The 23,499-nt window shown below is 39.5% G+C and overlaps 1 protein-coding gene across 15 annotated transcripts in view; it reads left to right on the top strand.

Moving 5' to 3' along the window:
- NRCAM (neuronal cell adhesion molecule) overlaps window positions 1-23,499 on the top strand; it is a 94,589-nt gene that overhangs the window by 25,347 nt on the left and 45,743 nt on the right. For 9 of the 15 annotated variants that reach the window (XM_040260850.1, XM_040260844.1, XM_040260856.1 and 6 more), the window contains 8 exons: window positions 752-883; window positions 10,430-10,573; window positions 11,971-12,082; window positions 17,241-17,407; window positions 17,830-17,977; window positions 20,666-20,790; window positions 21,225-21,254; window positions 22,767-22,868. In XM_040260850.1, the coding sequence (XP_040116784.1) occupies window positions 752-883; window positions 10,430-10,573; window positions 11,971-12,082; window positions 17,241-17,407; window positions 17,830-17,977; window positions 20,666-20,790; window positions 21,225-21,254; window positions 22,767-22,868 (960 nt within the window). The remainder of the gene's footprint in view (window positions 1-751; window positions 884-10,429; window positions 10,574-11,970; window positions 12,083-17,240; window positions 17,408-17,829; window positions 17,978-20,665; window positions 20,791-21,224; window positions 21,255-22,766; window positions 22,869-23,499) is intronic. The other 6 variants (XM_040260855.1, XM_040260854.1, XM_040260849.1 and 3 more) reach the window with 1 other exon arrangement.

The raw sequence follows: 23,499 nt of genomic DNA, 5'->3' as shown, positions 1-23,499 counted from the left end.
TGTTCTACACAATAACTTACTAGTAGTCTTTAAAAGTCCCAGGTTCATGAAAAACAAAGAAAGACCAAGAAACTTTCAGATTAGAGGAAACTAAGTAAGAAGATGTGACAATTAAATGCAATGTGATATCCAGGAGAGGGTCCTGGAACAGAAATAAGACAGTGGAAAATCTGGGGAAAGCCTAGTACAGTGTGTAGTTGAGTTGATGGTATTGTAGCATGTTAATTTCTTGTTCTGGAATCTGTACCATGGTTTTGTAAGATGTTAACATTAGAGAAAGCGGGTGAAGGGCTTACAGGAACACTCTACTCACTCGGCAGTGCTTCAAAAACTGCAAAGCTTTAAAAATTGCTTACTAATTTTATAACTGTATGTATTCTACAGGGCTTAGAATTTAAATTCCTCTTTAGTATCCCTATCTGTACCTCTAAATTGCTGTACAACTTTAGAGAAATCTGTTACCTCTTTGATATCTGATCCATACAGCGTAGAACAAGATGATGATATTTGAATCAAAAGGCTCTTGAAATGATACATAGATGTCAGTGAGTCTCTTTAAACATTCTTTTGAAAATCTGAAGTGTTCTTTGAAGTATCACTTAGAAGTCTGTTCATTCTAAAAAAAAAAATGAAATTAACAAATAGTTTGCAACATACTTATTTTTATCATTAAGATGGTTCAGTGTACTGAATTTCCTAGAATAATTTACTTGACTAAATTTTGTGGTGTTTTTCTCCTTTCCTCATAAAGCGGCTCCATACTGGATCATAGCACCTCAAAATCTTGTGCTGTCCCCTGAAGAGGATGGAACCCTCATCTGCAGAGCGAATGGCAACCCAAAACCCAGAATTAGCTGGTTATCAAATGGAGTCCCGATAGAAAGTAAGTTTCCTTGATTGGCTCCAGTTGCAGTATGTTTTTGGAGCATAGTGATTTCTCCACAGGAGACAAATGATGATAAAATAGCTTGACTTAAGGAAGGAAGTCATATGTAAGTTACACAGAAGCACCAGATTACCTGTAGGTTTTAATTTTGTTATCTTTAGGTATAATTTATTATGACTGAATTGTCTATGCTATTAACAGAACAGTATGCACTGATTGGAACTTTGCAGTTGTTCCTGTTTTTCGTGTGAGTCATAGGAACAGTGACAGGGTGAGAAATAAACACCCACCGGAAAGTTCACATTATCTGCTTTGTTCCAAATGTCAAGTGATGTGTGGAAACATCACAGGAGTTGGAGGAGGTGTTAGGGAGGCTAGGAATAGAGACAGTGGATTTGGTAATAAGAAATACGGCTGTCTTAATTTAAAGAGGTTTTAAATTATTAGGCCCATTCCTAATAGAGCTCAGATGTTCCCAAGTTCTCCAGTCTTGAGAGGTCACTGTTCCATTTAATGCCCAAAGAAGAACGTATCTTCTGACCTCAGTCGTATGCTGGATGTTCTGTCTTTGACCCATCTTCCCTCCCCAAGCATTACTGAGATCATTCTTGACCAATGTTTACATGATCTTAACTGCCAAGTATCACCTCTTCCGCCACCTTCCCTGGACCACTCCAGCTCTTAGCCAGCTTCTCCAGGCTGCCTAGAACAGTCCCCCAGAGTGTAGCCACAAGCTGTCCCTCAATCTTCTAAATCATAGCAAAGACCAGTTTTAAAAAACTTGGTTAGACGTTTGAGTCTCTTAGAAGGGCATTATAGTAAAGAAAAAAAAAAAAGTAAAATGGATATTGCATCTCCCTCCTCTTGGATTCCTAAGCATGGCCATCCACAGAGAGCCCACTGCCTCTCCATTTTCTTGATTCCACCTTCCACCAGCTGCTATTGACAGGAGAATCTTTGGACATTTTCCCCTTCTTAGAGAGAGAGAGAGAAATTGGTTTCTGTTTAAAACCCCACATTGTGTTCACCCTCCCCATCAGTAGCATAATAATCTGTAAAGACATTCAGTAAAGACAACCTTCAGAATTAAGATACAATATAGAGCAACTTGACTCCTCATTCCTTCCAAAGTGAAAATTGCTCAGTCATGTCCAACTCTTTGCGACCCCATGGACTATACAGTCCACACATACATTATGCAGTCCATGGAATTCTCCAGGCCAGAATACTGGAGTGGGTAGCTTTCCCTTCTCCAGGGGATCTTCCCAACCCAGGAATCAAACCCAGGTCTCCCGCTTTGCAGGTGAATTTTTTACCAGCTGAGCCACAAGGGAAGCCCAAGAATACTGGAGTGGGTAGCCTATCCCTTCTCCAGCAGATCTTCCTGGGTCCAACTAAGGTCTCATGCACTGCAGGCAGATTCTTTACCAACTAAGCTATCAGGAAAGCCCTTCATTGCCTCCAAGCCAGAATCAAAAATTGGTTCTACTCTCCCATACCCAAAAGATCCATTAAACTGGCTTTCATTAAATAGTCTTCACCCTAAGATGAATCTGAAAAATACTGGCAGATTTTAAACAGCCCAAGTTCCTGATAATTCTAACCATCAAGGTCTTACTGCTTGCTCCAGGTCTAGGTAGAGTGAGAGACCCGCTTCTGTGAGTGTTTATTAGTAGTTTGTCACACAACACAATCTTTATCAGATGCTCAGAACCAGACAGCCTGCGTTTATTGTAAAAGGAAATATGTTCCTGGGAGAGCACAGATACTAAAGAGTCCAGCAAAATGGGTTTGGATATTTCTACTCCAAATTTTAACTAGGATCAGAATCAGGAAAAACAGCAGAATATTTTGTCATTGTACATTGGGAAGCTGTTGCCACTCTCAGGGACATATGAGTGAAAACTGAGAAGTGGAAGGAAGCCCTGAACTAAAAAGTAAGCTTTCCGGTAGGAATGTATTCAGAATGGCAATGAGGGATAGAGCATGCTCAGCACTTTCGGTACCAAGTTTCTAGCTCAGAGATTCTGTGCCGATTTATGGAAGGTTAAACGTACCCCTGAGATCTGGCCTCAGTGAAACTGACAACTGGGAGGGGGACATCCATCATTTCTCAGTGGGGAAACTGGGGAGCCAGGCAATGTTGAAAAGATAAATCCTCAAGCTCAGCAGTCAGAATGCAATCAGAAGCAGGGGGAAATTGAGATGTAGATGGGTCAGTGACACAGGGATAAGGGGAGATAAAATAAGGAAGCTGATCTTTCCTTCTGGTTCTCTCAGTGTGTATCCTTCCAAACGAGGCACAGGTGGTGCCTCTCAGGGAACCTGTAACTCCAGCTGTATTGAGAGTTTTGCACTATTTGGGTATAACATAAGTAAGACTGAAGGGTGTAATGTCCAGCACAGGGAATATAGCCAGTATTTTGTAACTTTATTTGGAGTATAATCTATTATAAAATATTGACTCACTGTGTTGTGCACCTGAAATTAATATAATATTGTAAGTCAACTAGACTTCAGTTTTTAAAATGAGCTTTGAAGTTGCACTCATAGACAGTCCCCTTTAAATGAAATATTTGGGGGAAGGATCAACTATGAAAGGCTGGCATTTGGGGGATGGAGTGTAGGTCCCTGGAGACAAGTGGAACCTGTCCTCTGTAACCCCACATCATCTGACTGGGTCCAGAGCAGAAAGAGTTAGAACAAAATCTCTCAAATCAGGTTCAAAACCAGTTGATTTCTTCCATCCCCGAAGTATGTCTTAAGAGACTTAGCAGAGCTGGGATCAGAGTTGACGATGCCTGCAGATCAAGGGCCCTCTGCCTCTGGTGTGCCTCAGAGTGGGCACTCTGGTGGACAAGTAGGAAGAGAAAATGCCATGCAGCCTGGCAGCAAAGCCAGGGACCCAATGCCGGGAGCAGATGCTGCCTGTTTATATCGAGGTGATGAGAAGTGTATAAAGAAAGCTGAGCACCAAAGAATTGATACTTTTGAACTGTGGTTTTGGAGAAGACTCTTGAGGCTCCCTTGGACTGCAAGGAGATCCAACCAGTCCATCCTAAAGGAAATGAGTCCTGAATATTCATTGGAAGAACTGATGCTGAAGCTGAAACTCCAGTACTTTGGTCACCTGATGCAAAGAGCTGACTCATTGGAAAAGACCCTGATGCTGGGAAAGATTGATGGGGGGAGGAGAAGGAGATGACAGAGGATGAGATGGTTGGATGGCATCACCGACTTGATGGACATGAGTTTGAGTAAGTTCCATGAGTTGGTGATGGACTGGGAGATCTGGCATGCTGCAGTCCATGGGGTTGCAAAGAGTCGGACATGACTGAGTGACTGACTTGAACTGAACTGATGAGAAGTGTCCCTGGAAGGTATCTTCCTTCACATCTGGAGGCCAAGCTAAAAATGCATGGATTACTGTTTGTAATCTCAGAATTGAAAGCTGATGGGTTCGAGGTACCTGGTGGGGACTCAGCTCTCTGCAGGAGGGCACGGCAGGGCCAGTACAGTTCCCCACTCCCACTGTCAGCTACTGGTCCATCTACAGCTTCTGGTGAATGACTTCTTGGCTAGACCCTAAGTCTGTTTTTTAAATTTTTAAATAATTAAAAATTTTTTTCAATGTTCAATTTTTTAAAAAATTTTAATTGTATTCATGTATAGTTGATTTGTAATGTGTGAATTTCTACTGTACAGCAGAGTGATTCAGTTATACATGTATATACATTCTTTTTCGTTTTCTTTTCTGTTAACAATTTATCCCAGAATATTGAATATAGTTTCCTGTGCTCAACAGTTGGACCTTATTGTTTATCTAATCTAAATGTAATAGTTTACATCTACTAATCCCAAATTCCCAATCCATTCCCCCAGCGCTCCCCACCTATAAGTCTGTTCCCTATGTCTGTGAGTCTTTCTGTAAATGAGTTCATTTGAGACACTGAGTCTTAAACAGCTAGTTAAAGTGAACTCTATATGCCCCCTCCTTGCACTGACCTCCCTGATCCAAGATAGGGAGTAAATGAAGAAGAAAACTGTCCAAAAATCTGTAGAAGTTTGAGGAGCCTCCTGCCTCTCCCCTGTCCGCCCTGCGTGATAGTTTACCTGTTAATTCGGAGGCCTCTAAATAGAACTGAGGTTTGGGGACCATTCTGGAAACAAGAGACTGCAGCTTGTCATCTGTAGTTTGCTGAATTTGCAACCCACAGATACATTCAGCAGTGATAGGGCAAGAATGAAGGATGGCAGAGAGACAGGAGAAGGCAGGAGAGAGCAAGATCTGCTACAATATAGGACACAGAATCGGCATGGTAAGGATTAAAGGGGGAGCCAGAGTAGACCTCAAAGGTTAGCTGGGAGCACAGGCTGGCTTGCTGACACCTTCTCCCTAGGAGGTTGCAGAAACCTTGGCCGGACCAGTTGCTGAGGGGCAGGGGCAGGAACAACTGTGCTTCCGCAGCATCATAGTGCAGCATCCCGCCAGGTGCCTGACCTCCCCGCCAGGCGCCGTGCAACAGAACATTAGCAGAGGACCACAGTAGCAGACACCTCCCCACTCCTGATGTGTAGACAGTCACCTAGGGACATGGTCACTCTCTCCCTGCCCCCACCCCGCCCCCACCTCTGTAGGTTCTGGCTGCCAGTAAAAGAACAGGAAAGGGTCAGACTTGGGATTTGTTAGCAAAATATAGTGTTGCTGGCTTGTGACTGTGCATTTAAGACCTGGCACCTACTCTTTTACAAAACTGGAAGAATTCATTCAGAAAGAGTCAGGGCCCTAATCTCAATGTCTTTCAAAGCTCCATCCCCTAGGACTGACCAGGTTACTTTAAACTTTCCTTGAAGCAAAAACAAAAAAAGTATTAAATATGGAATTTGCATAAAACATGTTTGAAACCACATGCAGAAGTCAAAAACACAGCTGCAGAAGAAGAGGTGCTGATGCCAAAAAAGAACTCCTAGTTTTTACTGTGTGACCCACAGTGTCTGGGAAAGTGTGAAAATAGAACCTAGGACCAGAAAGAAAATGTCCAAGGTCAAGGCTGTGGACACCAAGATTCCTGACCCTGTCCTGGGAGACAGTGGGAGAGCCTAATGCTTGTAGATCTTTAATCATCCCCCTTGTGAACTGAGGTAGATCTCTCGGATTCTTCCAAGTGGAGCATCTGTAAGATCATACTTTTATTATATTAAAAGTCCCCTTTTCTCTAAAAGATGAGAAGGGGCTGGAATGAAGAGAATAAGAGTAGACAGAAGGCCTCCTCCTGCCACAGTTACATATTTTGCTGATATGGAGGGAGGGATTGAAAGACAGTGATACATAATAAGCAGGCAGAGGAAAGGAGATGTGGTCTAGGACTCCCCAAGATTCCACCAAGTCATCTTTTTTCAAAAGAGCTCAGTGGCCATCCCTTCACAGGGGATCTAATACCTAGATGAAGAAGAAAATTCATCTCTTCATTCAGAGATTTGTTCTACATTATGCACAGATGTTCAGATTTCAGGAGATGTTTATAGAGAAGACTAACTCAGGAAATCTGAGCAGTAATTGTACATTAAACAAACCACTAAGTCTCTAGTTTCTCACCTTCGAGATACATATACTTTTCTCTCCTTAGTCTGTTTCATGAAGCTCTTTTTAAAATAAAACTATGCATTAGATACAAAAATATTTTAAAATTTGATAGTAGTTTTTACTTGTATACTGGCACTTATTGTTTTTCTTATTTTCTAAATGTTGGAAACATTCGTGTTTTTGGCCAGCCATGTCAGGAAGGGTAGAATAAAAGAAAGTATTATTGGAAGACTGTCACCCCAGTTCTGAACCTCACCTCTGGGGCTTTGTATGGTGGGGATGTCTGTGCTCTTAAGTTTTTTTACCCAGTGTGCATTTATAGCAATCGAAGTTGGTATTCCTGGAATTAATTATGTCTTTGGGAAATTTGGGTTTAGATACTGGAGAGTTACTCTCACTCAGTAGCCAGGACACAGAATTCAAAGGCTTCAAATCTCTCTGCACCAGTGGTTTTATTCTTTGTCCAGTACCTGCTGAGCTCCCGTATGTCACTGTGACGGTCCCGGGTTTGCTGGTGTTTCTTTAGTAAGTACTCAAGGAAAACCAAACCAGCGTTTGGCTGGTAGACCAAACCCCCATGGAGAAATATGTGCTTATTTACTCTTATTACTCTTACCTAGAGGGGCTTATTTGATTCCTAAATACATCTCCAAAAATAAATATTTGGAGGCTGCTCCATTTAGCAGAAATAAGGCAGATACACTCAGAGGCCTCTCAGGTTAAAGAAAGAAAAAAAAAAAAATTGGAAAGCATTGCTAGCAGGAAAAAAAAAACAAGCTTTGGGCTACATAAAAGCTGCTCTAAATGGTGTGTGTTGTGCCTGATGAACCCCCACCAGGGGAAGATGGTCCTAGTGGCTTTGTGAGTTGAGCTGGTCTTCCATGTTCATGGCAAGGTAACTTTTTACCGTGGTTGAAAAAACATATAACAGGTCCTACTGTCTAGCACAGGGAACTATATCCCATTTCCTGGGATAAAGCAGTATAGAAAAAATTATTTTAAAAAGAATGTATATATGTGTAAAAACTGAGTCACTTGCTATATATCAAGATTGGTGCAACATTGTAAATCAACTATACTTCAGTTAAAACACACACACACATAACAGAACATTTGCCGTCTTAATCATTTTTAAGAGTACAGTTCAGTAGTGTTACAGTACTTTCACACTATTGTGAAATAGATCTCCAGAACTTTCTCACCATGAAAAACTGGAACTCTATCCCCATTAAACACACAGTGGTGTGGCTTTTAAGAGCTCGGTATATTCAAGGACCTGGGAGGGACTCCCAGCCCTCCACTGCCTGGCGGGTCCACAGAAGTGCAGTCAGAATGCACACCAAAAAACACCGAGAAGAATTGACAGAGGAGACTCCAGAGATGCTGCTCTGTCCCAACATGCTGTGCCGAGGCAGTGGAAGGACATTGCTGAGAATGTGCGAGTCGGCAAAGCGGAGATGATCCTAGACTTGGGATGCAGGACGGGGAACAGAGGCCTCCCTGAGGGATGCTGCATTCTCAGGGTACCTGACAGCCGGCCACAGGTCTCATCCACTTCCTAGGGCAGTGTGGCATGTCTTTCCTCTGCTGAGGAAATCTATACTCTGTCCAAGGAATTGAAACTTGTATTTTTCTTCTGGTTGGAAGAACATGTTCCTTAAGGCCATTTTGAAATCATTAGAATCATAAACAGTGGATGTGAGCTAAGGTGCCAACTCAAATTGTTTCTTTTTTTGTTTTTCGGCCACAACACAGCATTCAGGAGCTTAGTTCCCCAACCAGGGATCGAACCCATGCCCCAGGCAATGGAAGCAGGGAGTCTTAACCACTGGACCCAGGGAAGTCCGCCAGCTCAAAGTACCATGGCTCACTCCATCACTAGTTGAAGTAACTGGACTGTCTAAGAGAGTACTCTTTGTTCCTTTTTGTTTGTTGGTTTGTTTTTCTTTTGATTTTATTTTTTTTAATTTTTATTTTGTATTGGGGTATAGGGCTTCCCTTGTAGCTCAGTCAATAAAGAATCTGCCTGCAGTGCAGGAGACCCGAGTTCAATCCCTGGGTTGGGAAGATCCCCTGGAGAAGGAAATGGCAACCCACTCCAGTATCCTTGCCTGGAGAATCTCATGGACAAAGGAGCCTGGTAGGCTGCCGTCCATGGGGTCACAAAGAGTCGGGCACGACTGAGCGACTAACACTTACTTACTTTATTGGGGTATAGCCAGTTAGCAAACAATGTTGTGACAGTTTCAGGTGAACTGCAAAGGGAACCAGTCATACATACACATGTATTCATTCTCCCTCAAACACCCCTTGCATCCAGGCTGCCACATAGCGTTGAGCAGTGTTCCATGTGCTATACTAAGATGATTTTCTAAGTTAGCTATCAATTGTGATTAGAATGTCAGACATACAACTACATACAGAATGGTGTGATAGTAAATGTGTGTAGTTTTAAGCCAATAAGTTTAGAGTAAACTTATTGCTCAGCCTCAGTAGAAACTAATGCAGAATGAGAATGAGTGGGCATGATATTTGGAATATGTGTGGTTAAACAAGGATGAATAACACTAGTGTGATGTCTTTTGTTATTTATTTTCATTAATAACCCACAGATGAAACTTTTTAAAGTGATAAAGGAGTCTAAAGGCAGTAATAAATATGTCTTAGGTGCCCATCCTTTTCTTGTCATCAAAGAGGAGAAATGGTGTTTAGAATGTAAGTATAGGCTAGTAAGTGGTTCAGGTTCCAAGAACAGTTTAAGAGGAAGGGTGCTATTATTTATTGTTTTAATTTGTTTTATTGAAGTATAGTTGATTTACCATGCCACATTAATTTCTGCTTTACAGCAAAGTGATTCAGTTTTACCTACATAGACTTTTTTTTCTTATTCCTTTCCATTATGGTTTATCTGGAATAGTGCATATATGGGTGCTGTTATTTAGAGTTGGTTTTGATCAGCATGCTGAGACAGATACCTAATACCCCTTTTAGTGCACTTTTAAAGCCATGTAAGGTTACACCCTAAGATTTAGTGTTCACAAAAATAAATACATGTACAATAGCATGGCATTTCCAAATTGTTGGTCATGCGTTGGACTGAATTCTCATATATTACCAACTTGTTCCATTCCGCTTTAGATAGGATCAACTGTGGTCTTAACATTTTTTTAGATAATTGAGAAATCTAACTGAAACTGCTACCTTTAAGAGAAATTTCACAGAGTTTATTTCTACTTTAGCTTCCCGAATTGCCAAAGCAGGAAAATACATATTTTCACATTTGATAATTAACCCTATACTTACTTACATATCTGCTTCAATAAGAGGCTTTTAAAATATACAAGTTCAAATGATGTAGAGGGTTTTATATTTTTGGACTGCTTTTTGCTATCTCCTCCTGGTGGCTCAGACAGTCAAGAATCTGCCTGCGACTGCAGGAGACCCAAGTTTGATTCCTGGGTTGGGAAGATCTTCTGGAGGAAGAAATGGCAACCCAGTCCAGTATTCTTGCCTGGAGAATTCCATGGACAGAAGAGCCTAATGGGCTATATAGTCCATGGGGTCATAAAGAGTTGGATACAACTGAGTGATTAACATTTGATACTTAACTTTCCTTCTAATAAATTACAGTAATTTTTTGTGAACAAGGTAATGTTTTCCTGAATTTGTATTGCAGTTTACACCTTACTTGTGGTTTTTTTCCCCTACCTCTGTCAAAATAATATTGAAAAGAATCAATCCATTTAAAACTGAATGGATATCAAGAGGATACCCATGCTGATAAGTGATAACTAAATTCTGAGGAAGGAAATTAATGGTTGCTGCCTGGTTGTTGGTTTTCTTTCTCACTGCATATATACCTAGATCAGTCTTCTGCTTACTCTAAATTAGACCTCAAGTTGTACATCTTTTAAGTAAATAGGAATGAATGTATACTTTTTGTTTTTATATCCAAACAGTTGCCCCTGATGACCCCAGCAGAAAAATAGATGGCGACACCATTATTTTTTCCAAAGTTCAAGAAAGATCAAGTGCAGTGTATCAGTGCAATGCCTCTAACGAATATGGATATTTACTGGCAAATGCATTTGTAAATGTGCTGGGTAAGCTCTCCCTTTATTAAAGATATGGCAAATTCAATTAATGACCATTGTTGTTTTTCATTCATTCAGCAGAAATACATTAAGCATCTGCTATGCAGTGGCATGGAGAAGGCAATGGTAACCCACTCCAGTACTGTTGCCTGGAAAATCCCATGGATGGAGGAGCCTGGCAGGCTACAGTTCATGGGGTCGCTACAAGTCGGATACCACTGAGCGACTTCACTTTCACTTTTCACTTTCATGCATTGGAGAAGGAAATGGCAGCCCACTCCAGTGTTCTTGCCTGGAGAATCCCAAGGACAGGGGAGCCTGGTGGGCTGCCATCTATGGGGTCGCACAGAGTCGGACACGACTGAAGCGACCTAGCAGCAGCAGCAGCAGCATGCAGTGGCATAGCACTTGGAACTGGAAAGGATATAGGAAGATAGATAAGATACAATCTGATGGTTACATTGTGTCAAACCTCTCAAAAGGAAAAGAGCATTGGTTTGCTCTTAATAACTGAATGTGACTATTGTACCATCCTTAGAAACTGATAAGACAAATGAAAATTTCATGATTCTGATTTTTGAAAATCAGTTGTTAATCATAATGTTTAGCATTGATCTAAGTCACAGATGTATATTTATTTATCAATTCATAATAATATGTTTTGAAAACGATGACATAAATGTTCTGAAGTGATTGGTTTTTGTGAACATTACATTTCCCTTATGAAACAAAAATGACCAAAATATCAGATTTGTTAGAAGTAAAATTTAGATGAGAATGTTTTTCATGATACCAAGGAATTATATTTCAACTCTTTAAGTGGAGTAGGCTCCCTTTCAAATAGAATTAAGGTCAGGAAGCCAACCAATATGTGGTATTTTTTCCTTCATGCTTGAAATGAAGGTCAGTAAAATCACATGAAGAGCTGAGCCATCAAGACGTTGATGGATGTACAGGAAGCGGTTCCGATTCTGGTTGTGTTTTGACAACCAGAAAAAAGCATTCTGCTTTTTCTGCCAACTTGTGTATTCTGATGGGCCATTCAACAAAAAATGTATTTAGTCATTATTTTGTGCCAAATACTGTGCTGATTTATGGAGAGAAGACAGTAAAAAATCCCATTCTTTGCCTGCAAGGAACTCACCGTGTAGTAGGAGATATAAAGAAATCAGTTATCACAAGCTATGCTTGAGTAAGATGCAAACGTGAGGCAGAGGGAGAAAACTTGTGTTTTTCCACCTTGAGTGACCAGTAGGGTCATACCTGCCTGAGAACCTAAGGGGAGAGATACATTGGCTGTGCCTTACTATGAACTCTAATGACCTTAAAAAGATGTAGAAATACACAGTGGGCCTAAATGTTTATTTTATCTTAATATTTACTTTACCTTTTCACAACATTTTTAGCTGAGCCACCACGAATCCTTACATCTGCAAACACACTCTATCAGGTCATCGCAAACAGACCTGCCTTACTGGACTGTGCCTTCTTTGGGTCTCCTCTGCCTACCATCGAGTGGTAAGTAGTGGTCCTGCCTGTTTGTCATATTTACATTTGCTAGAACTTTCAAATTTCTCAGTATGTAGGGTTTTAGTCAGAGCACAGATAGGAGAAAAAGCAGGGAAGAATCCATCATCTTATTAATTATTAAATGTATTCACAAATATTTATTAATGACTTGCTCTGTGCTAAATACTGTCACTTGGATAATCTTCTTGGCAGTATGCTTTGTCCACCCTAGAAGGATATATAAATGTTTTTGAAAAAAAAAATTAAAATTACAGTGCCATGGTATCACCTGGGATGTCATGAATGATGGCTGGAGAGATAGGTTGAGGGACATTCCTTGACCATAAAATATCATCTGAAGTGATAGCAGGGTCCATAAGCTTAAAAACAGAATTTGCTATTACCAGTGTTCCCCTCCCACTGAGCATGCTGGCTTGGATCCAGCCAAGCTCCTTCCATGTCTTTCACTCCCTCTTTAGACCATTCCATTTCACGTATCCCTCCTGGTACTAGCCCTGTTCATCCTCCCAGCTTGCTTTAGCCTGAGCTGAAAGAGACAATGCCAAGAGAAGCAACCGGTCAGAAAGAATGAGTGAAAGAAAATTGGAATAAAAGCAGTGCTAAGAGGAAAGTTCATAGCAATACAGGCATACCTCAAGACACAAGAAAAAAGTCAAATAAATGACCTAACTCTACACCTAAAGCAACGAGAAAAGGAAGAAATGGAGAAACCCAGAGTTAGTAGAAGGAAAGAAATCTTAAAAATTAGGGCAGAAATAAATGCAAAAGAAACAAAAGAGACCATAGCAAAAATCAATAAAGCCAAAAGCTGGTTCTTTGAAAGGATAAATAAAATTGACAAACCATCAGCCAGACTCATCAAGAAACAAAGAGAGAAAAATCAAATCAATAAAATTAGAAATGAAAATGGAGAGATCACAACAGATAACACAGAAATACAAAGGATCATAAGAGACTGCTATCAGCAACTATATGCCGATAAAATGAACAACGAGGAAGAAATGGACAAATTCTTAGAAAAGTACAACTTTCCAAAACTGAACCAGGAAGAAATAGAAAATCTTAACAGACCCATCACAAGCACGGAAATTGAAACTGTAATCAGAAATCTTCCAGCAAACAAAAGCCCAGGTCCAGACGGCTTCACAGCTGAATTCTACCAAAAATTTAGAGAAGAGCTAACACCTATCCTACTCAAACTCTTCCAGAAAATTGCAGAGGAAGGGAAACTTCCAAACTCATTCTATGAGGCCACCATCACCCTAATACCAAAACCTGACAAAGATACTACAAAAAAAAAGAAAACTACAGGCCAATATCACTGATGAACATAGATGCAAAAATCCTTAACAAAATTCTAGCAACCAGAACCCAACAACACATTAAAAAGATCATACACCATGACCAAGTGGGCTTTATCCCAGGGATGCAAGGATTCTTCAATATCCGCAAATCAATCAATGTAATACAACACATTAACAAATTGAAAAATAAAAGCCATATGATTATCTCAATAGATGCAGAGAAGGCCTTTGACAAAATTCAACATCCTTTTATGATAAAAACTCTCCAGAAAGCAGGAATAGAAGGAACATACCTCAACATAATAAAAGCTATATATGACAAACCCACAGCAAACATTATCCTCAATGGTGAAAAATTGAAAGCATTTCCCCTAAAGTCAGGAACAAGACAAGGGTGCCCACTTTCACCGCTACTATTCAACATAGTTTTGGAAGTTTTGGCCACAGCAATCAGAGCAGAAAGAGAAATAAAAGGAATTCAAATCGGAAAAGAAGAAGTAAAACTTCCACTGTTTGCAGATGACATGATCCTCTACATAGAAAACCCTAAAGACTCCACCAGAAAATTACTAGAGCTCATCAATGAATATAGTAAAGTTGCAGGATATAAAATCAACACACAGAAATCCCTTGCATTCCTATACACTAATAATGAGAAAGTAGAAAAAGAAATTAAGGAAACAATCCCATTCACCATTGCAACAAAAAGAATAAAATACTTAGGAATATATCTACCTAAAGAAACTAAAGACCTATATATAGAAAACTATAAAACACTGATGAAAGAAATCAAAGAGGACACTAATAGATGGAGAAATATACCATGTTCATGGATCGGAAGAATCAATATAGTCAAAATGAGTATACTACCCAAAGCAATCTACAAATTCAATGCAATCCCTATCAAGCTACCAGTGATGTTTTTCACAGAACTAGAACAAATAATTTCAAGATTTGTATGGAAATACAAAAAACCTCAAATAGCCAAAGCAATCTTGAGAAAGAAGAATGGAACTGGAGGAATCAACTTGCCTGACTTCAGGCTCTACTACAAAGCCACAGTCATCAAGACAGTATGGTACTGGCACAAAGATAGAAATATAGATCAATGGAAGAAAATAGAAAGTCCAGAGATAAATCCACACACATATGGACACCTTATCTTCGACAAAGGAGGCAAGAATATACAATGGTGTAAAGACAATCTCTTTAACAAATGGTGCTGGGAAAACTGGTCAACCACATGTAAAAGAATGAAACTAGATCACTTTCTAACACCACACACAAAAATAAACTCAAAATGGATTAAAGATCTAAATGTAAGACCAGAAACTATAAAAGTCCTAGAGGAGAACATAGGCAAAACACTCTCCGACATAAATCACAGCAGGATCCTCTATGATCCACCCCCCAGAATTCTGGAAATAAAAGCAAAAATAAACAAATGGGATCTAATTAAAATCAAAAGCTTCTGCACAACAAAGGAAAATATAAGCAAGGTGAAAAGTCAGCCTTCTGAATGGGAGAAAACAATAGCAAATGAAGCAACTGACAAACAACTAATCTCAAAAATATACAAGCACCTTATGCAGCTCAATTCCAGAAAAATAAACGACCCAATCAAAAAATGGGTCAAAGAACTAAATAGACATTTCTCCAAAGAAGATATACGGATGGCTAACAAACACATGAAAAGATGCTCAACATAACTCATTATTAGAGAAATGCAAATCAAAACCACAATGAGGTACCACTTCACACCAGTCAGAATGTCTGCGATCCAAAAGTCTGCAAGCAATAAATGCTGGAGAGGGTGTGGAGAAAAAGGATCCCTCCTACACTGTTGGTGGGAATGCAAACTAGTACAGCCACTATGGAGAACAATGTGGAGAATCCTTAAAAAATTGCAAATAGAACTGCCTTATGACCCAGCAATCCCACTGCTGGGCATACACACCGAGGAAACCAGAATTGAAAGAGACACATGTACCCCAATGTTCATCGCAGCACTGTTTATAATAGCCAGGACATGGAAACAACCTAGATGCCCATCAGCAGATGAATGGATAAGAAAGCTGTGGTACATATACACAATGGAGTATTACTCAGCCATTAAAAAGAATACATTTGAATCAGTTCTGATGAGATGGGTGAAACTGGAGCCAATTATACAGAGTGAAGTAAGCCGGAAGAAAAAACACCAATACAGTATACTAACACATATATATGGAATTTAGAAAGATGGCAATGATGACCTTGTATGCGAGACAGCAAAAGAAACACAGATGTGTAGAGCGGACTTTTGAACTCTGAGGGAGAGGGAGAGGGTGGGATGATTTGGGAGAATGGCATTGAAACATGTATACTATCATGTAAGAAACAAATCGCCAGTCTATGTCCAATGCAGGATACAGGATGCTTGGGGCTGGTGCACGGGGAGGACCCAGAGAGATGTTATGGGGAGGGAGGTGGGAGGGGGGTTCATGTTTGGGAACGCATGTACACCTGTGGTGGATTCATGTCAATGTATGGCAAAACGAATACAGTATTGTAAAGTAAAATAAAGTAAAAATAAAAAAATTTTTTTAAATAAAAAAAATAAAATTGGAACATTCATTTATGGATCCTCTGTCAGCTGGCAGACACTGTGTGGGGCTTTACATCTTGCTGTGAGATTAAAGCCAGGTATTGGATTAAAACACAAACACGGATGCTTATGCAGAAAATTTCCTAGCAAAGGAGAAGAGTTAATGCTTAGTCTTACACCTCTTTTCATCCATCCTCACTTCTTCTTCTGAACTTTTTATTTTGTGCTGGGGGTATGGTCAATTAACAATATTGTAATAGTTTCTGGTGGACAGCAAAGGGACTCAGCCATACATATACGTGTATCCATTCTCCCCCAAACCCCTCTCCCATCCAAGCTGCCATATAACATTGAGCAGAGTTCCATGTGCTATACAGTAGGCTCTTGTTGGTTATCCATTTTAAATATAGCAGTGTGTGCATGTCCATCCCAAGTGAAAGTCACTCAGTCTTGTCCGACTCTTTGCAACCCCTGGACCTGTCAGGCTCCTCTGTTCATGGTATTCTCCAGGCAAAAATCCTGGAGTGGGTAGCCATTCCCTCCTCCAGGGGATCTTCCAAATCTAGGGATTGAACCCAGGTCTCCCACATTGCAGGCAGATCCTTCACGGTCTGAGCCCCTAGGGAAGCCCATCCCAAACTCCCTAACTGTCCCTTCCTCCTGAAACCATAAGTTCATTCTCTAAGTCTGTGAGTCCATCCTTACTTCTCTTGATGCTAGCCCAGAAGCTGAATGTAGATGTACTTTACATGTATGCTTGTTTCTTTTTCCTCTCTGAATATTTTTCTATTTATACTCTCAAAAGTACAACCCTTTTAACCTTGATGTTGAAATCTCAGATGCAGATGCAGACAGAGTTACAGACACACCACTGTAGGAGGAAAAGGTCAAAAGGAGTAGTCTTCATTTTGTCTGTTTTTTCATTTATTAGAGATAAAATAGATAATAATGTGATTATTAAATTATGAACTCTTATAATGAAAATTATCACTTAAGTATTTAGTATTATCACCCTCATTCTTTAAGTACTATTTATCACTGAGTCCTCCAGTTTGTCATCCTCTCTTTGCATTGACCCCGCCCAGCCCCAACTCCCCTGACGGACACGCATGCAGTATGCTTACACAGATTTGAAGTCTGTGAGCATCGTCTGGTGATGCAAATCATGATGTGTTGACCTTAAACAGGGCATTTTATGTCTGACTTCAAACTATGATGTGTTTTTCTTCTCATTGTGATGGTTTTCATAATGAAGGTTTAAGGACGCTAAAGGGAGTGCTCTTCGTGAAGATATTTATGTTTTACATGAAAATGGAACTTTGGAAATTCCTGTGGCCCAGAAGGACAGTACGGGAACTTATACATGTGTCGCACGGAATAAGTTAGGAATGGCAAAGAATGATGTTCACCTGGAAATCAAAGGTGAGGCAAGGTGGCAAACATTTTTTATGTATTATGTGTCTTTGAGCAAATTCCCCAGGTTTTTAAAAAAATTTATTTTATTGAAGTATAGTTGATTTATAATGTGCTAATTTCTGCTGTATAGCAAAGTGATTCAGCTATATATATATATGTATATATGTGTATATATACATACATTCTTTTTCATATTCTTTTCCATTGTGGTTTATCACAGCATATTGGATATAATTCCTTGTGCTACACAGTAGAACCTTGTTGTTTATCCATCCTATATGTAATATTTTGCATCTGCTAATCCCAAACTTCCAGTCCATTCCTCCCCCACTGTCCTCTGCCTTGGCAACCACAAGTCTGTTCTCTGTATTTTGATTTTGTTAAATTCCCCAGCTTTGGCAATGAATAACAGTAACTTTCCGTTTCAGATCCAACAAGGATCATTAAACAGCCTGAATATGCAGTTGTGCAAAGAGGGAGCACTGTGTCCTTTGAATGCAAAGTGAAACATGATCACACCTTAATCCCCACTGTCACGTGGCTGAAAGACCACGGGGAGCTGCCCAATGATGGAAGGTATTTGAAGACAATGCCTTTCCTTTTTCATCCTTCTCTCTTTAAGCTGCTCTTGAACTAGAGGTTTATTTTATAGTGACTTTTTTTTGAAGATTTGTTGACGTGGACCATTTTTAAAGCCTTTATTGAATTTGTTACAATATCACTTCTATTCCATGTTTTTTGCTTGAGGTATGTGGGATCTTAGCTCCCCGACCAGGGGTTGAACCCTCACCCCCCTGCCATGAAAGGCAAAGTCTTAACCAGTGGACTGCCAGGGAAGTCCCTGTGTAGTGACTTAATGATTACGCTTTTAAAATTTCTGCTCTGTCTTCAAAGTAGATATACATTTCCTTTCCTTGCTGTAAATTGTTCAGACCTAGAAAGGTATCAAGTTATGGAAATAAGACCCTGAGAAGGTTTGTCTATTTTTGTGTGTTGGTGTACTATGTAATTCAGGATGCAAAAATTCCTTTCAGATCTTGGACAACGTCCGTTGTTTTCTGCCATGTACAGTGCAGTCTCAACAGATGTTTTCATTCCCTTTTACAAATAAGCAGAAATGTGATCTCTTTAATCATCAGCGTGTGCCTGAATCCTCATCAGTATTTTACAGGACTCTAGTTTTTATTTGGATGGGGAATTTTCTTTTCATTTTACCTAAAGCCAATAGAAGGAGGAGGAGAAAAATAAAACAAGTAAAGAATTTGAAAGAGCCTGAGCATGCTGCATTCCTCTAGCTTGGAATGGAGGAAAGGTCATGCCCATTTTCAGGTGGGTTTGATGAAGTACACAGTTGAATGGGAGAATCTTAGCAGATACAGAGGGGCTACAGTCATCACCCCAGTGGGAAGGAATGCTATCTGCTGGTAGAAATGGTTTCTGTGGCTTTTTTTCAACTGTGCCTTAATGGTGCCCTCTTGCCTGTAAATGTTCCTTAAAAGAACTATGTGGCCTTTTCTGTGCCCAGGGTTTCCATCTAGTTCTGTGCTTCAACTGATCAGTTTTATCTCTGGGATCTGAACTGATAAAGATGAGAAGGAAGTATGAAGAAATGACCATTGGACTAAATTAGCTAAAGGTTTATCTTGGAAATCCCCTTCTGAAGACAGTTAATGATTTATGTGGCTTCATTAAAACCATGCATGAATCCTATTTGCATAGATTTTTGACCTACTAGGTAAACTGTCATGCTTACAAGAAACTTCTAGAAAACTCTTCTTAGTGACTGGTGATCTAAATCTTCCTGTTTCTAGTGATAAACCTGATTGGTATTGTTTGCATTTATTTTCTTCTATTCCAAATCATTTCTCCTATTGTAAATTATGCATATGGAAAAATGATACAAAGTTTCTGCAGTAAATGATGAATTCTTTAGCCATAAAAAAGAATGAAATAATGCCATTTGCAGCAACATGGATGGATCTAGACATTATGATACTAAGTGAAGTAAGTCAAAGAAAAATACCATATGATATCACTTATATATGGAATCTAGAAAAATGATACAAATGAACTTATTTATAAAACAGAAATAGAATCACAGACTTAGAAAACAAACTTACAGTTACCAAAGGTGAAAGGGATGGGGGTGGAGTAAATTGGGAATTTGGGATTAACAGATGCACACTACTATACGTAAAATAGATGAACAATAACCTACTGTATAGTACATGGAATTATATTCAGCATCTTGTAATAACCTATAACAGAAAAGAATCTGAAAAAGAGAATATGTGTGTATATATATATATATATGTACATATATACTCTTATTATTTATATTCTTATTCATTTATATATATTTGAGTGAGTAAATAAAGTTGCTCAGTCATGTCCAGCTCTTTGCGACCCCATGGACTGTAGCCTACAAGGCTCCTCTGTCCATGGAATTTTCCAGGAAGGAGTACTGGAGTGGGTTGCCATTTCCTTCTCCAGGGGATCTTCCCGACCCAGGGATTGAACCCAGGTCTCCCACATTGCAGGCAGACGCTTTACTGTCTGAGCCACCAGGGAAGTCCAAAAAATATTTCTTTGAGCCCCTTTTTTTGTGGGGGAGGGCAAGAATACTGGAGTGGGTTGCCATTCCCTTCTCCAGGAGATCTTCCCGACCCAGGGATTGAACCTGGGTCTCCCGCATTGTAGGCAGATGCTTTCCCATCTGAGCCACCAGGGAAGTCTACATATATTTAAATATATATATATATATATATATGTATATATGTAACTGAATCACTTTGCTGTATACATGAAACATTGTAAATCAACTATATATACTTCAATGAAAAATAAACAACGTTAATTATAACTTTAACTTATTTAAAAATATACACCTTATTAAAAATTGAGCTGGATGAGTGGTAGTCGCAGAAGCCATAGGAAAGGCCTTTAGTCAGGATAACTGGAACTGCCCCCACCTCAGCCCCTGGTCTTGAGGAAGTGCCTAAAACTCCAGAGGCATGGTTAAAAACCACTGTACCAAAGGACTTGTCATCATTTCAAAACAAGCTTCTCATTCATTCAAAATATTTTCCAACTATAATCATTATCAAAGTGACGTGTATTGTACAGAATTTTAGCTCTGATGTGCTGCTAATCTTTATCATCTTTCCCTTCTATCAAATTCACTGTTGTTTTCATGCCAGTAAAATGGTTATGGGGTGTGGTTGGGTGTCCATTTCAGCCGCTCTGAACATGTGATAATTGCAGGTTCACTGTTGATAAAGACTATTTGGTGGTCGCTGATGTCAGCGATGATGATGGTGGGACCTACACATGTGTAGCCAACACAACTCTGGACAACGTTTCGGCCAGTGCTGTGCTTAGCGTTGTCGGTAAGAACTAAAACACGTATAGTACAACTGGCTGCCCTGTTTTAGACTGAAAGGAAAAATTGTCAATTGTAACTATTTTCTTGTTACAGTTTTACCATTTTATAGGTGAGTTAAACACCCACATCTTTTTTGAAAGATTCCTTTGAGGAAATAATTCCAGCATAAATGTACCCTGTAGCAGCGCTGGAATTAAAATAGTGGTTATGCATATTAATGATATTTTTATAAGAGAGCAGTTAATCTACTTTTATTTAAAATTGAAGAGGTTTTACCCCCAAATTGTTACTGTATGTTTATCAATGCCATGCCTTGCAGTTAAACATAAGGCTCAGTTTTATAATCTTAATCATGCTCCGTCTTTGTCTTTTTGTGCTATCTTATATCCTTCCATTACTAATTTTGATTAAAATCGTTTATATTACTGTCCTTTCTAGCTCCTACTCCAACTCCAGCTCCCATTTACGGTAAACTAATATGAGTCCTTCTTCTCTGTTTTCTTTGGAACAATTTCACACATGCAGAAAAATTCCTTTACTTTCTTACGTCTATCATGTCATTGTGTTTCTTTACGGAAAGGGGCTCTGCCAGATGTTCAGCTGTGCTGTCCATTTACTGCTGTGAATCATTTTTCATTATAACCCTGGAGTGTCTCACTGCATATATTACCACTCAATTCCAAGCATTTCATGTGTTATTACAAAGTCGTTGAATTTAATGAAAGTCCCTCTTTGATATCAGTGCTTTTCAGAAGCTATTGTCCACATTTTACAGGCAGGAAAAGCAATTTCATATATCATTCCACAAATTAGATCTTCAATCTATTAAAAGTTGTTTTGGAAAGCTAAATGTTGTTTGGGGGTTCCCTTTTCAAGAAATTTACATAGGAAAACAATGGATGTCTAGAACAGCAATTACCTTTGTGTCAAAGAAAACCACCAATTCACTGTGTTCACAGAAGATAAATCACTAAAGATAGACAAAAAAGAGGACGCTTTCATATCATGTTGATTTTTCTGAGTTGGAAAAATAAATCAGAATTTTTTTCCTGAAATCTTTTTGACTAAAGAACCCTCATCTTTTTTCAGTGTTAAATACAAAAATTAATTTTGTAGCAAAAACCCAGCTGGATTTTACAGATACCATGAATTATACTGTAGAATAGCTGTCCTTTACAGACATTTACTGCTTCTTTACTAGTGTCAAAGAAGTGCTTACATTTTTATATGGCTTCTGGTTTGTCCAAGAGCCAGAGGTACTGCCAAGAGCAAGGTCAGGAAAAGAGCCAAGGGGAACATTAACTCTCTGGATTTCAAATGCACCATTAGAAGAGGCAGACATGCTTCTGGGACACCTTCATCCCAATAGGTGTCTATACCCTGGTGTCCTCTGAAAATAAACACACCTCCCCATTTGCCTGACGAGTACTGAGCATCCACATAAGGTATGCATGCTGAGGGCTAGCTGCATAGCATCAATTTTATAATTCCCTTAAAAATACGAATATTCTTCAAGTGCCCCCAAATCTGTAGTTTCGCATGTTTCAGAAACAATATTTGCAGCTTCTTTTAACAGTACATGCATTTACCTGTATTTTGTTTTTCAGTGCTTGCCATTCTCTGTTTCCCATTTGTTAGAAATTCAGCTTCCATATTGTTGTTTCTGTTTGTGCTCATCTGTGTTTATGAAAAGACACACACTGAGAGTGCTGGAGAACCATACTTGTCCATCCCACTGGCTTTGGTGACAAGGGAGTTAGTTTCATTTGAAAAAGATACAAGCAGAGCTCATTGAGGGGTTCTCCTGGGTGTGTGTGTGTGTTCCCAGCAGCCTCAGCTGTTTTCATTTCCTTTCGGTTGCATGCTCGTTGGCCATTGCGTGCTCTGTGTCTTTAAGAGTCCCCTCTGTGAACAGTAGCACAAGTAAGGGAGACCCTCAAGGTTGGATGGCTAACTATGATGTATGTGTTTGATCTACAGATGTCCCAAATCCTCCCTTTGATTTAGAATTGACAGATCAACTCGACAGGAGTGTTCAGCTGTCATGGACCCCAGGCGATGACAACAATAGTCCTATTACAAGTATGTGATGTCATTTGCTTTTTCACTGGTAAACTTTATGATTATTTTCAAAGCATTCTGTCACATGCAATTGAAATTTCCCACAGAGATATTTCCTGGCATCCTCTGCTTCATTTCTCATGGAACCAAAACATTTATTTATGGCTCACCTCTCCTCAGAGCTGGAGTCATTCTTGGTTACAGTTTCTGGTTTGGGACACTGATGGATAAAGTGTTAATTAAGTGAATAGACTGTCCTTTTGTGTTAAAGATCCATAAGAATCACCCTCAATTTCTACCAAAGTAGGAAGATATTTTGCCCATTCATATGGGAGAAAATAACAGAAAGACCCGTCTAAATCTTAGAAAATTGAGACTTGGTAAGTAAAGTGACTTTTCAAACCCTCAACTGGTAACAGAACTCAGTGTAGACATCTGAAGTGTCTTTCTTTCCATTAGCCCTTGCTATAAAGTGACACACTCACCAGTGTTAACTCCTCAAACTCCTCACTTTGATGACATCAGCCTAGAGAGGTTATTTGGGAAAGAGCCCATGGAAGATAAAAGGGAGAGAAAGCAGCAGTAGGCAGGAAAGAGCTTCAGAATGTAACACAGGTCTGATGTCTGTGAAAAGAGAGAGGAAGGAGGAGTG

This window comes from Oryx dammah, unplaced genomic scaffold (genome assembly GCF_014754425.2).
Source record: "Oryx dammah isolate SB20612 unplaced genomic scaffold, SCBI_Odam_1.1 HiC_scaffold_18, whole genome shotgun sequence".
NCBI classification, from domain to species: domain Eukaryota; kingdom Metazoa; phylum Chordata; class Mammalia; order Artiodactyla; family Bovidae; genus Oryx; species Oryx dammah.
Note: the sequence above shows the minus strand (reverse complement) of the source record. Positions and strands in the feature narration are given on the sequence as shown.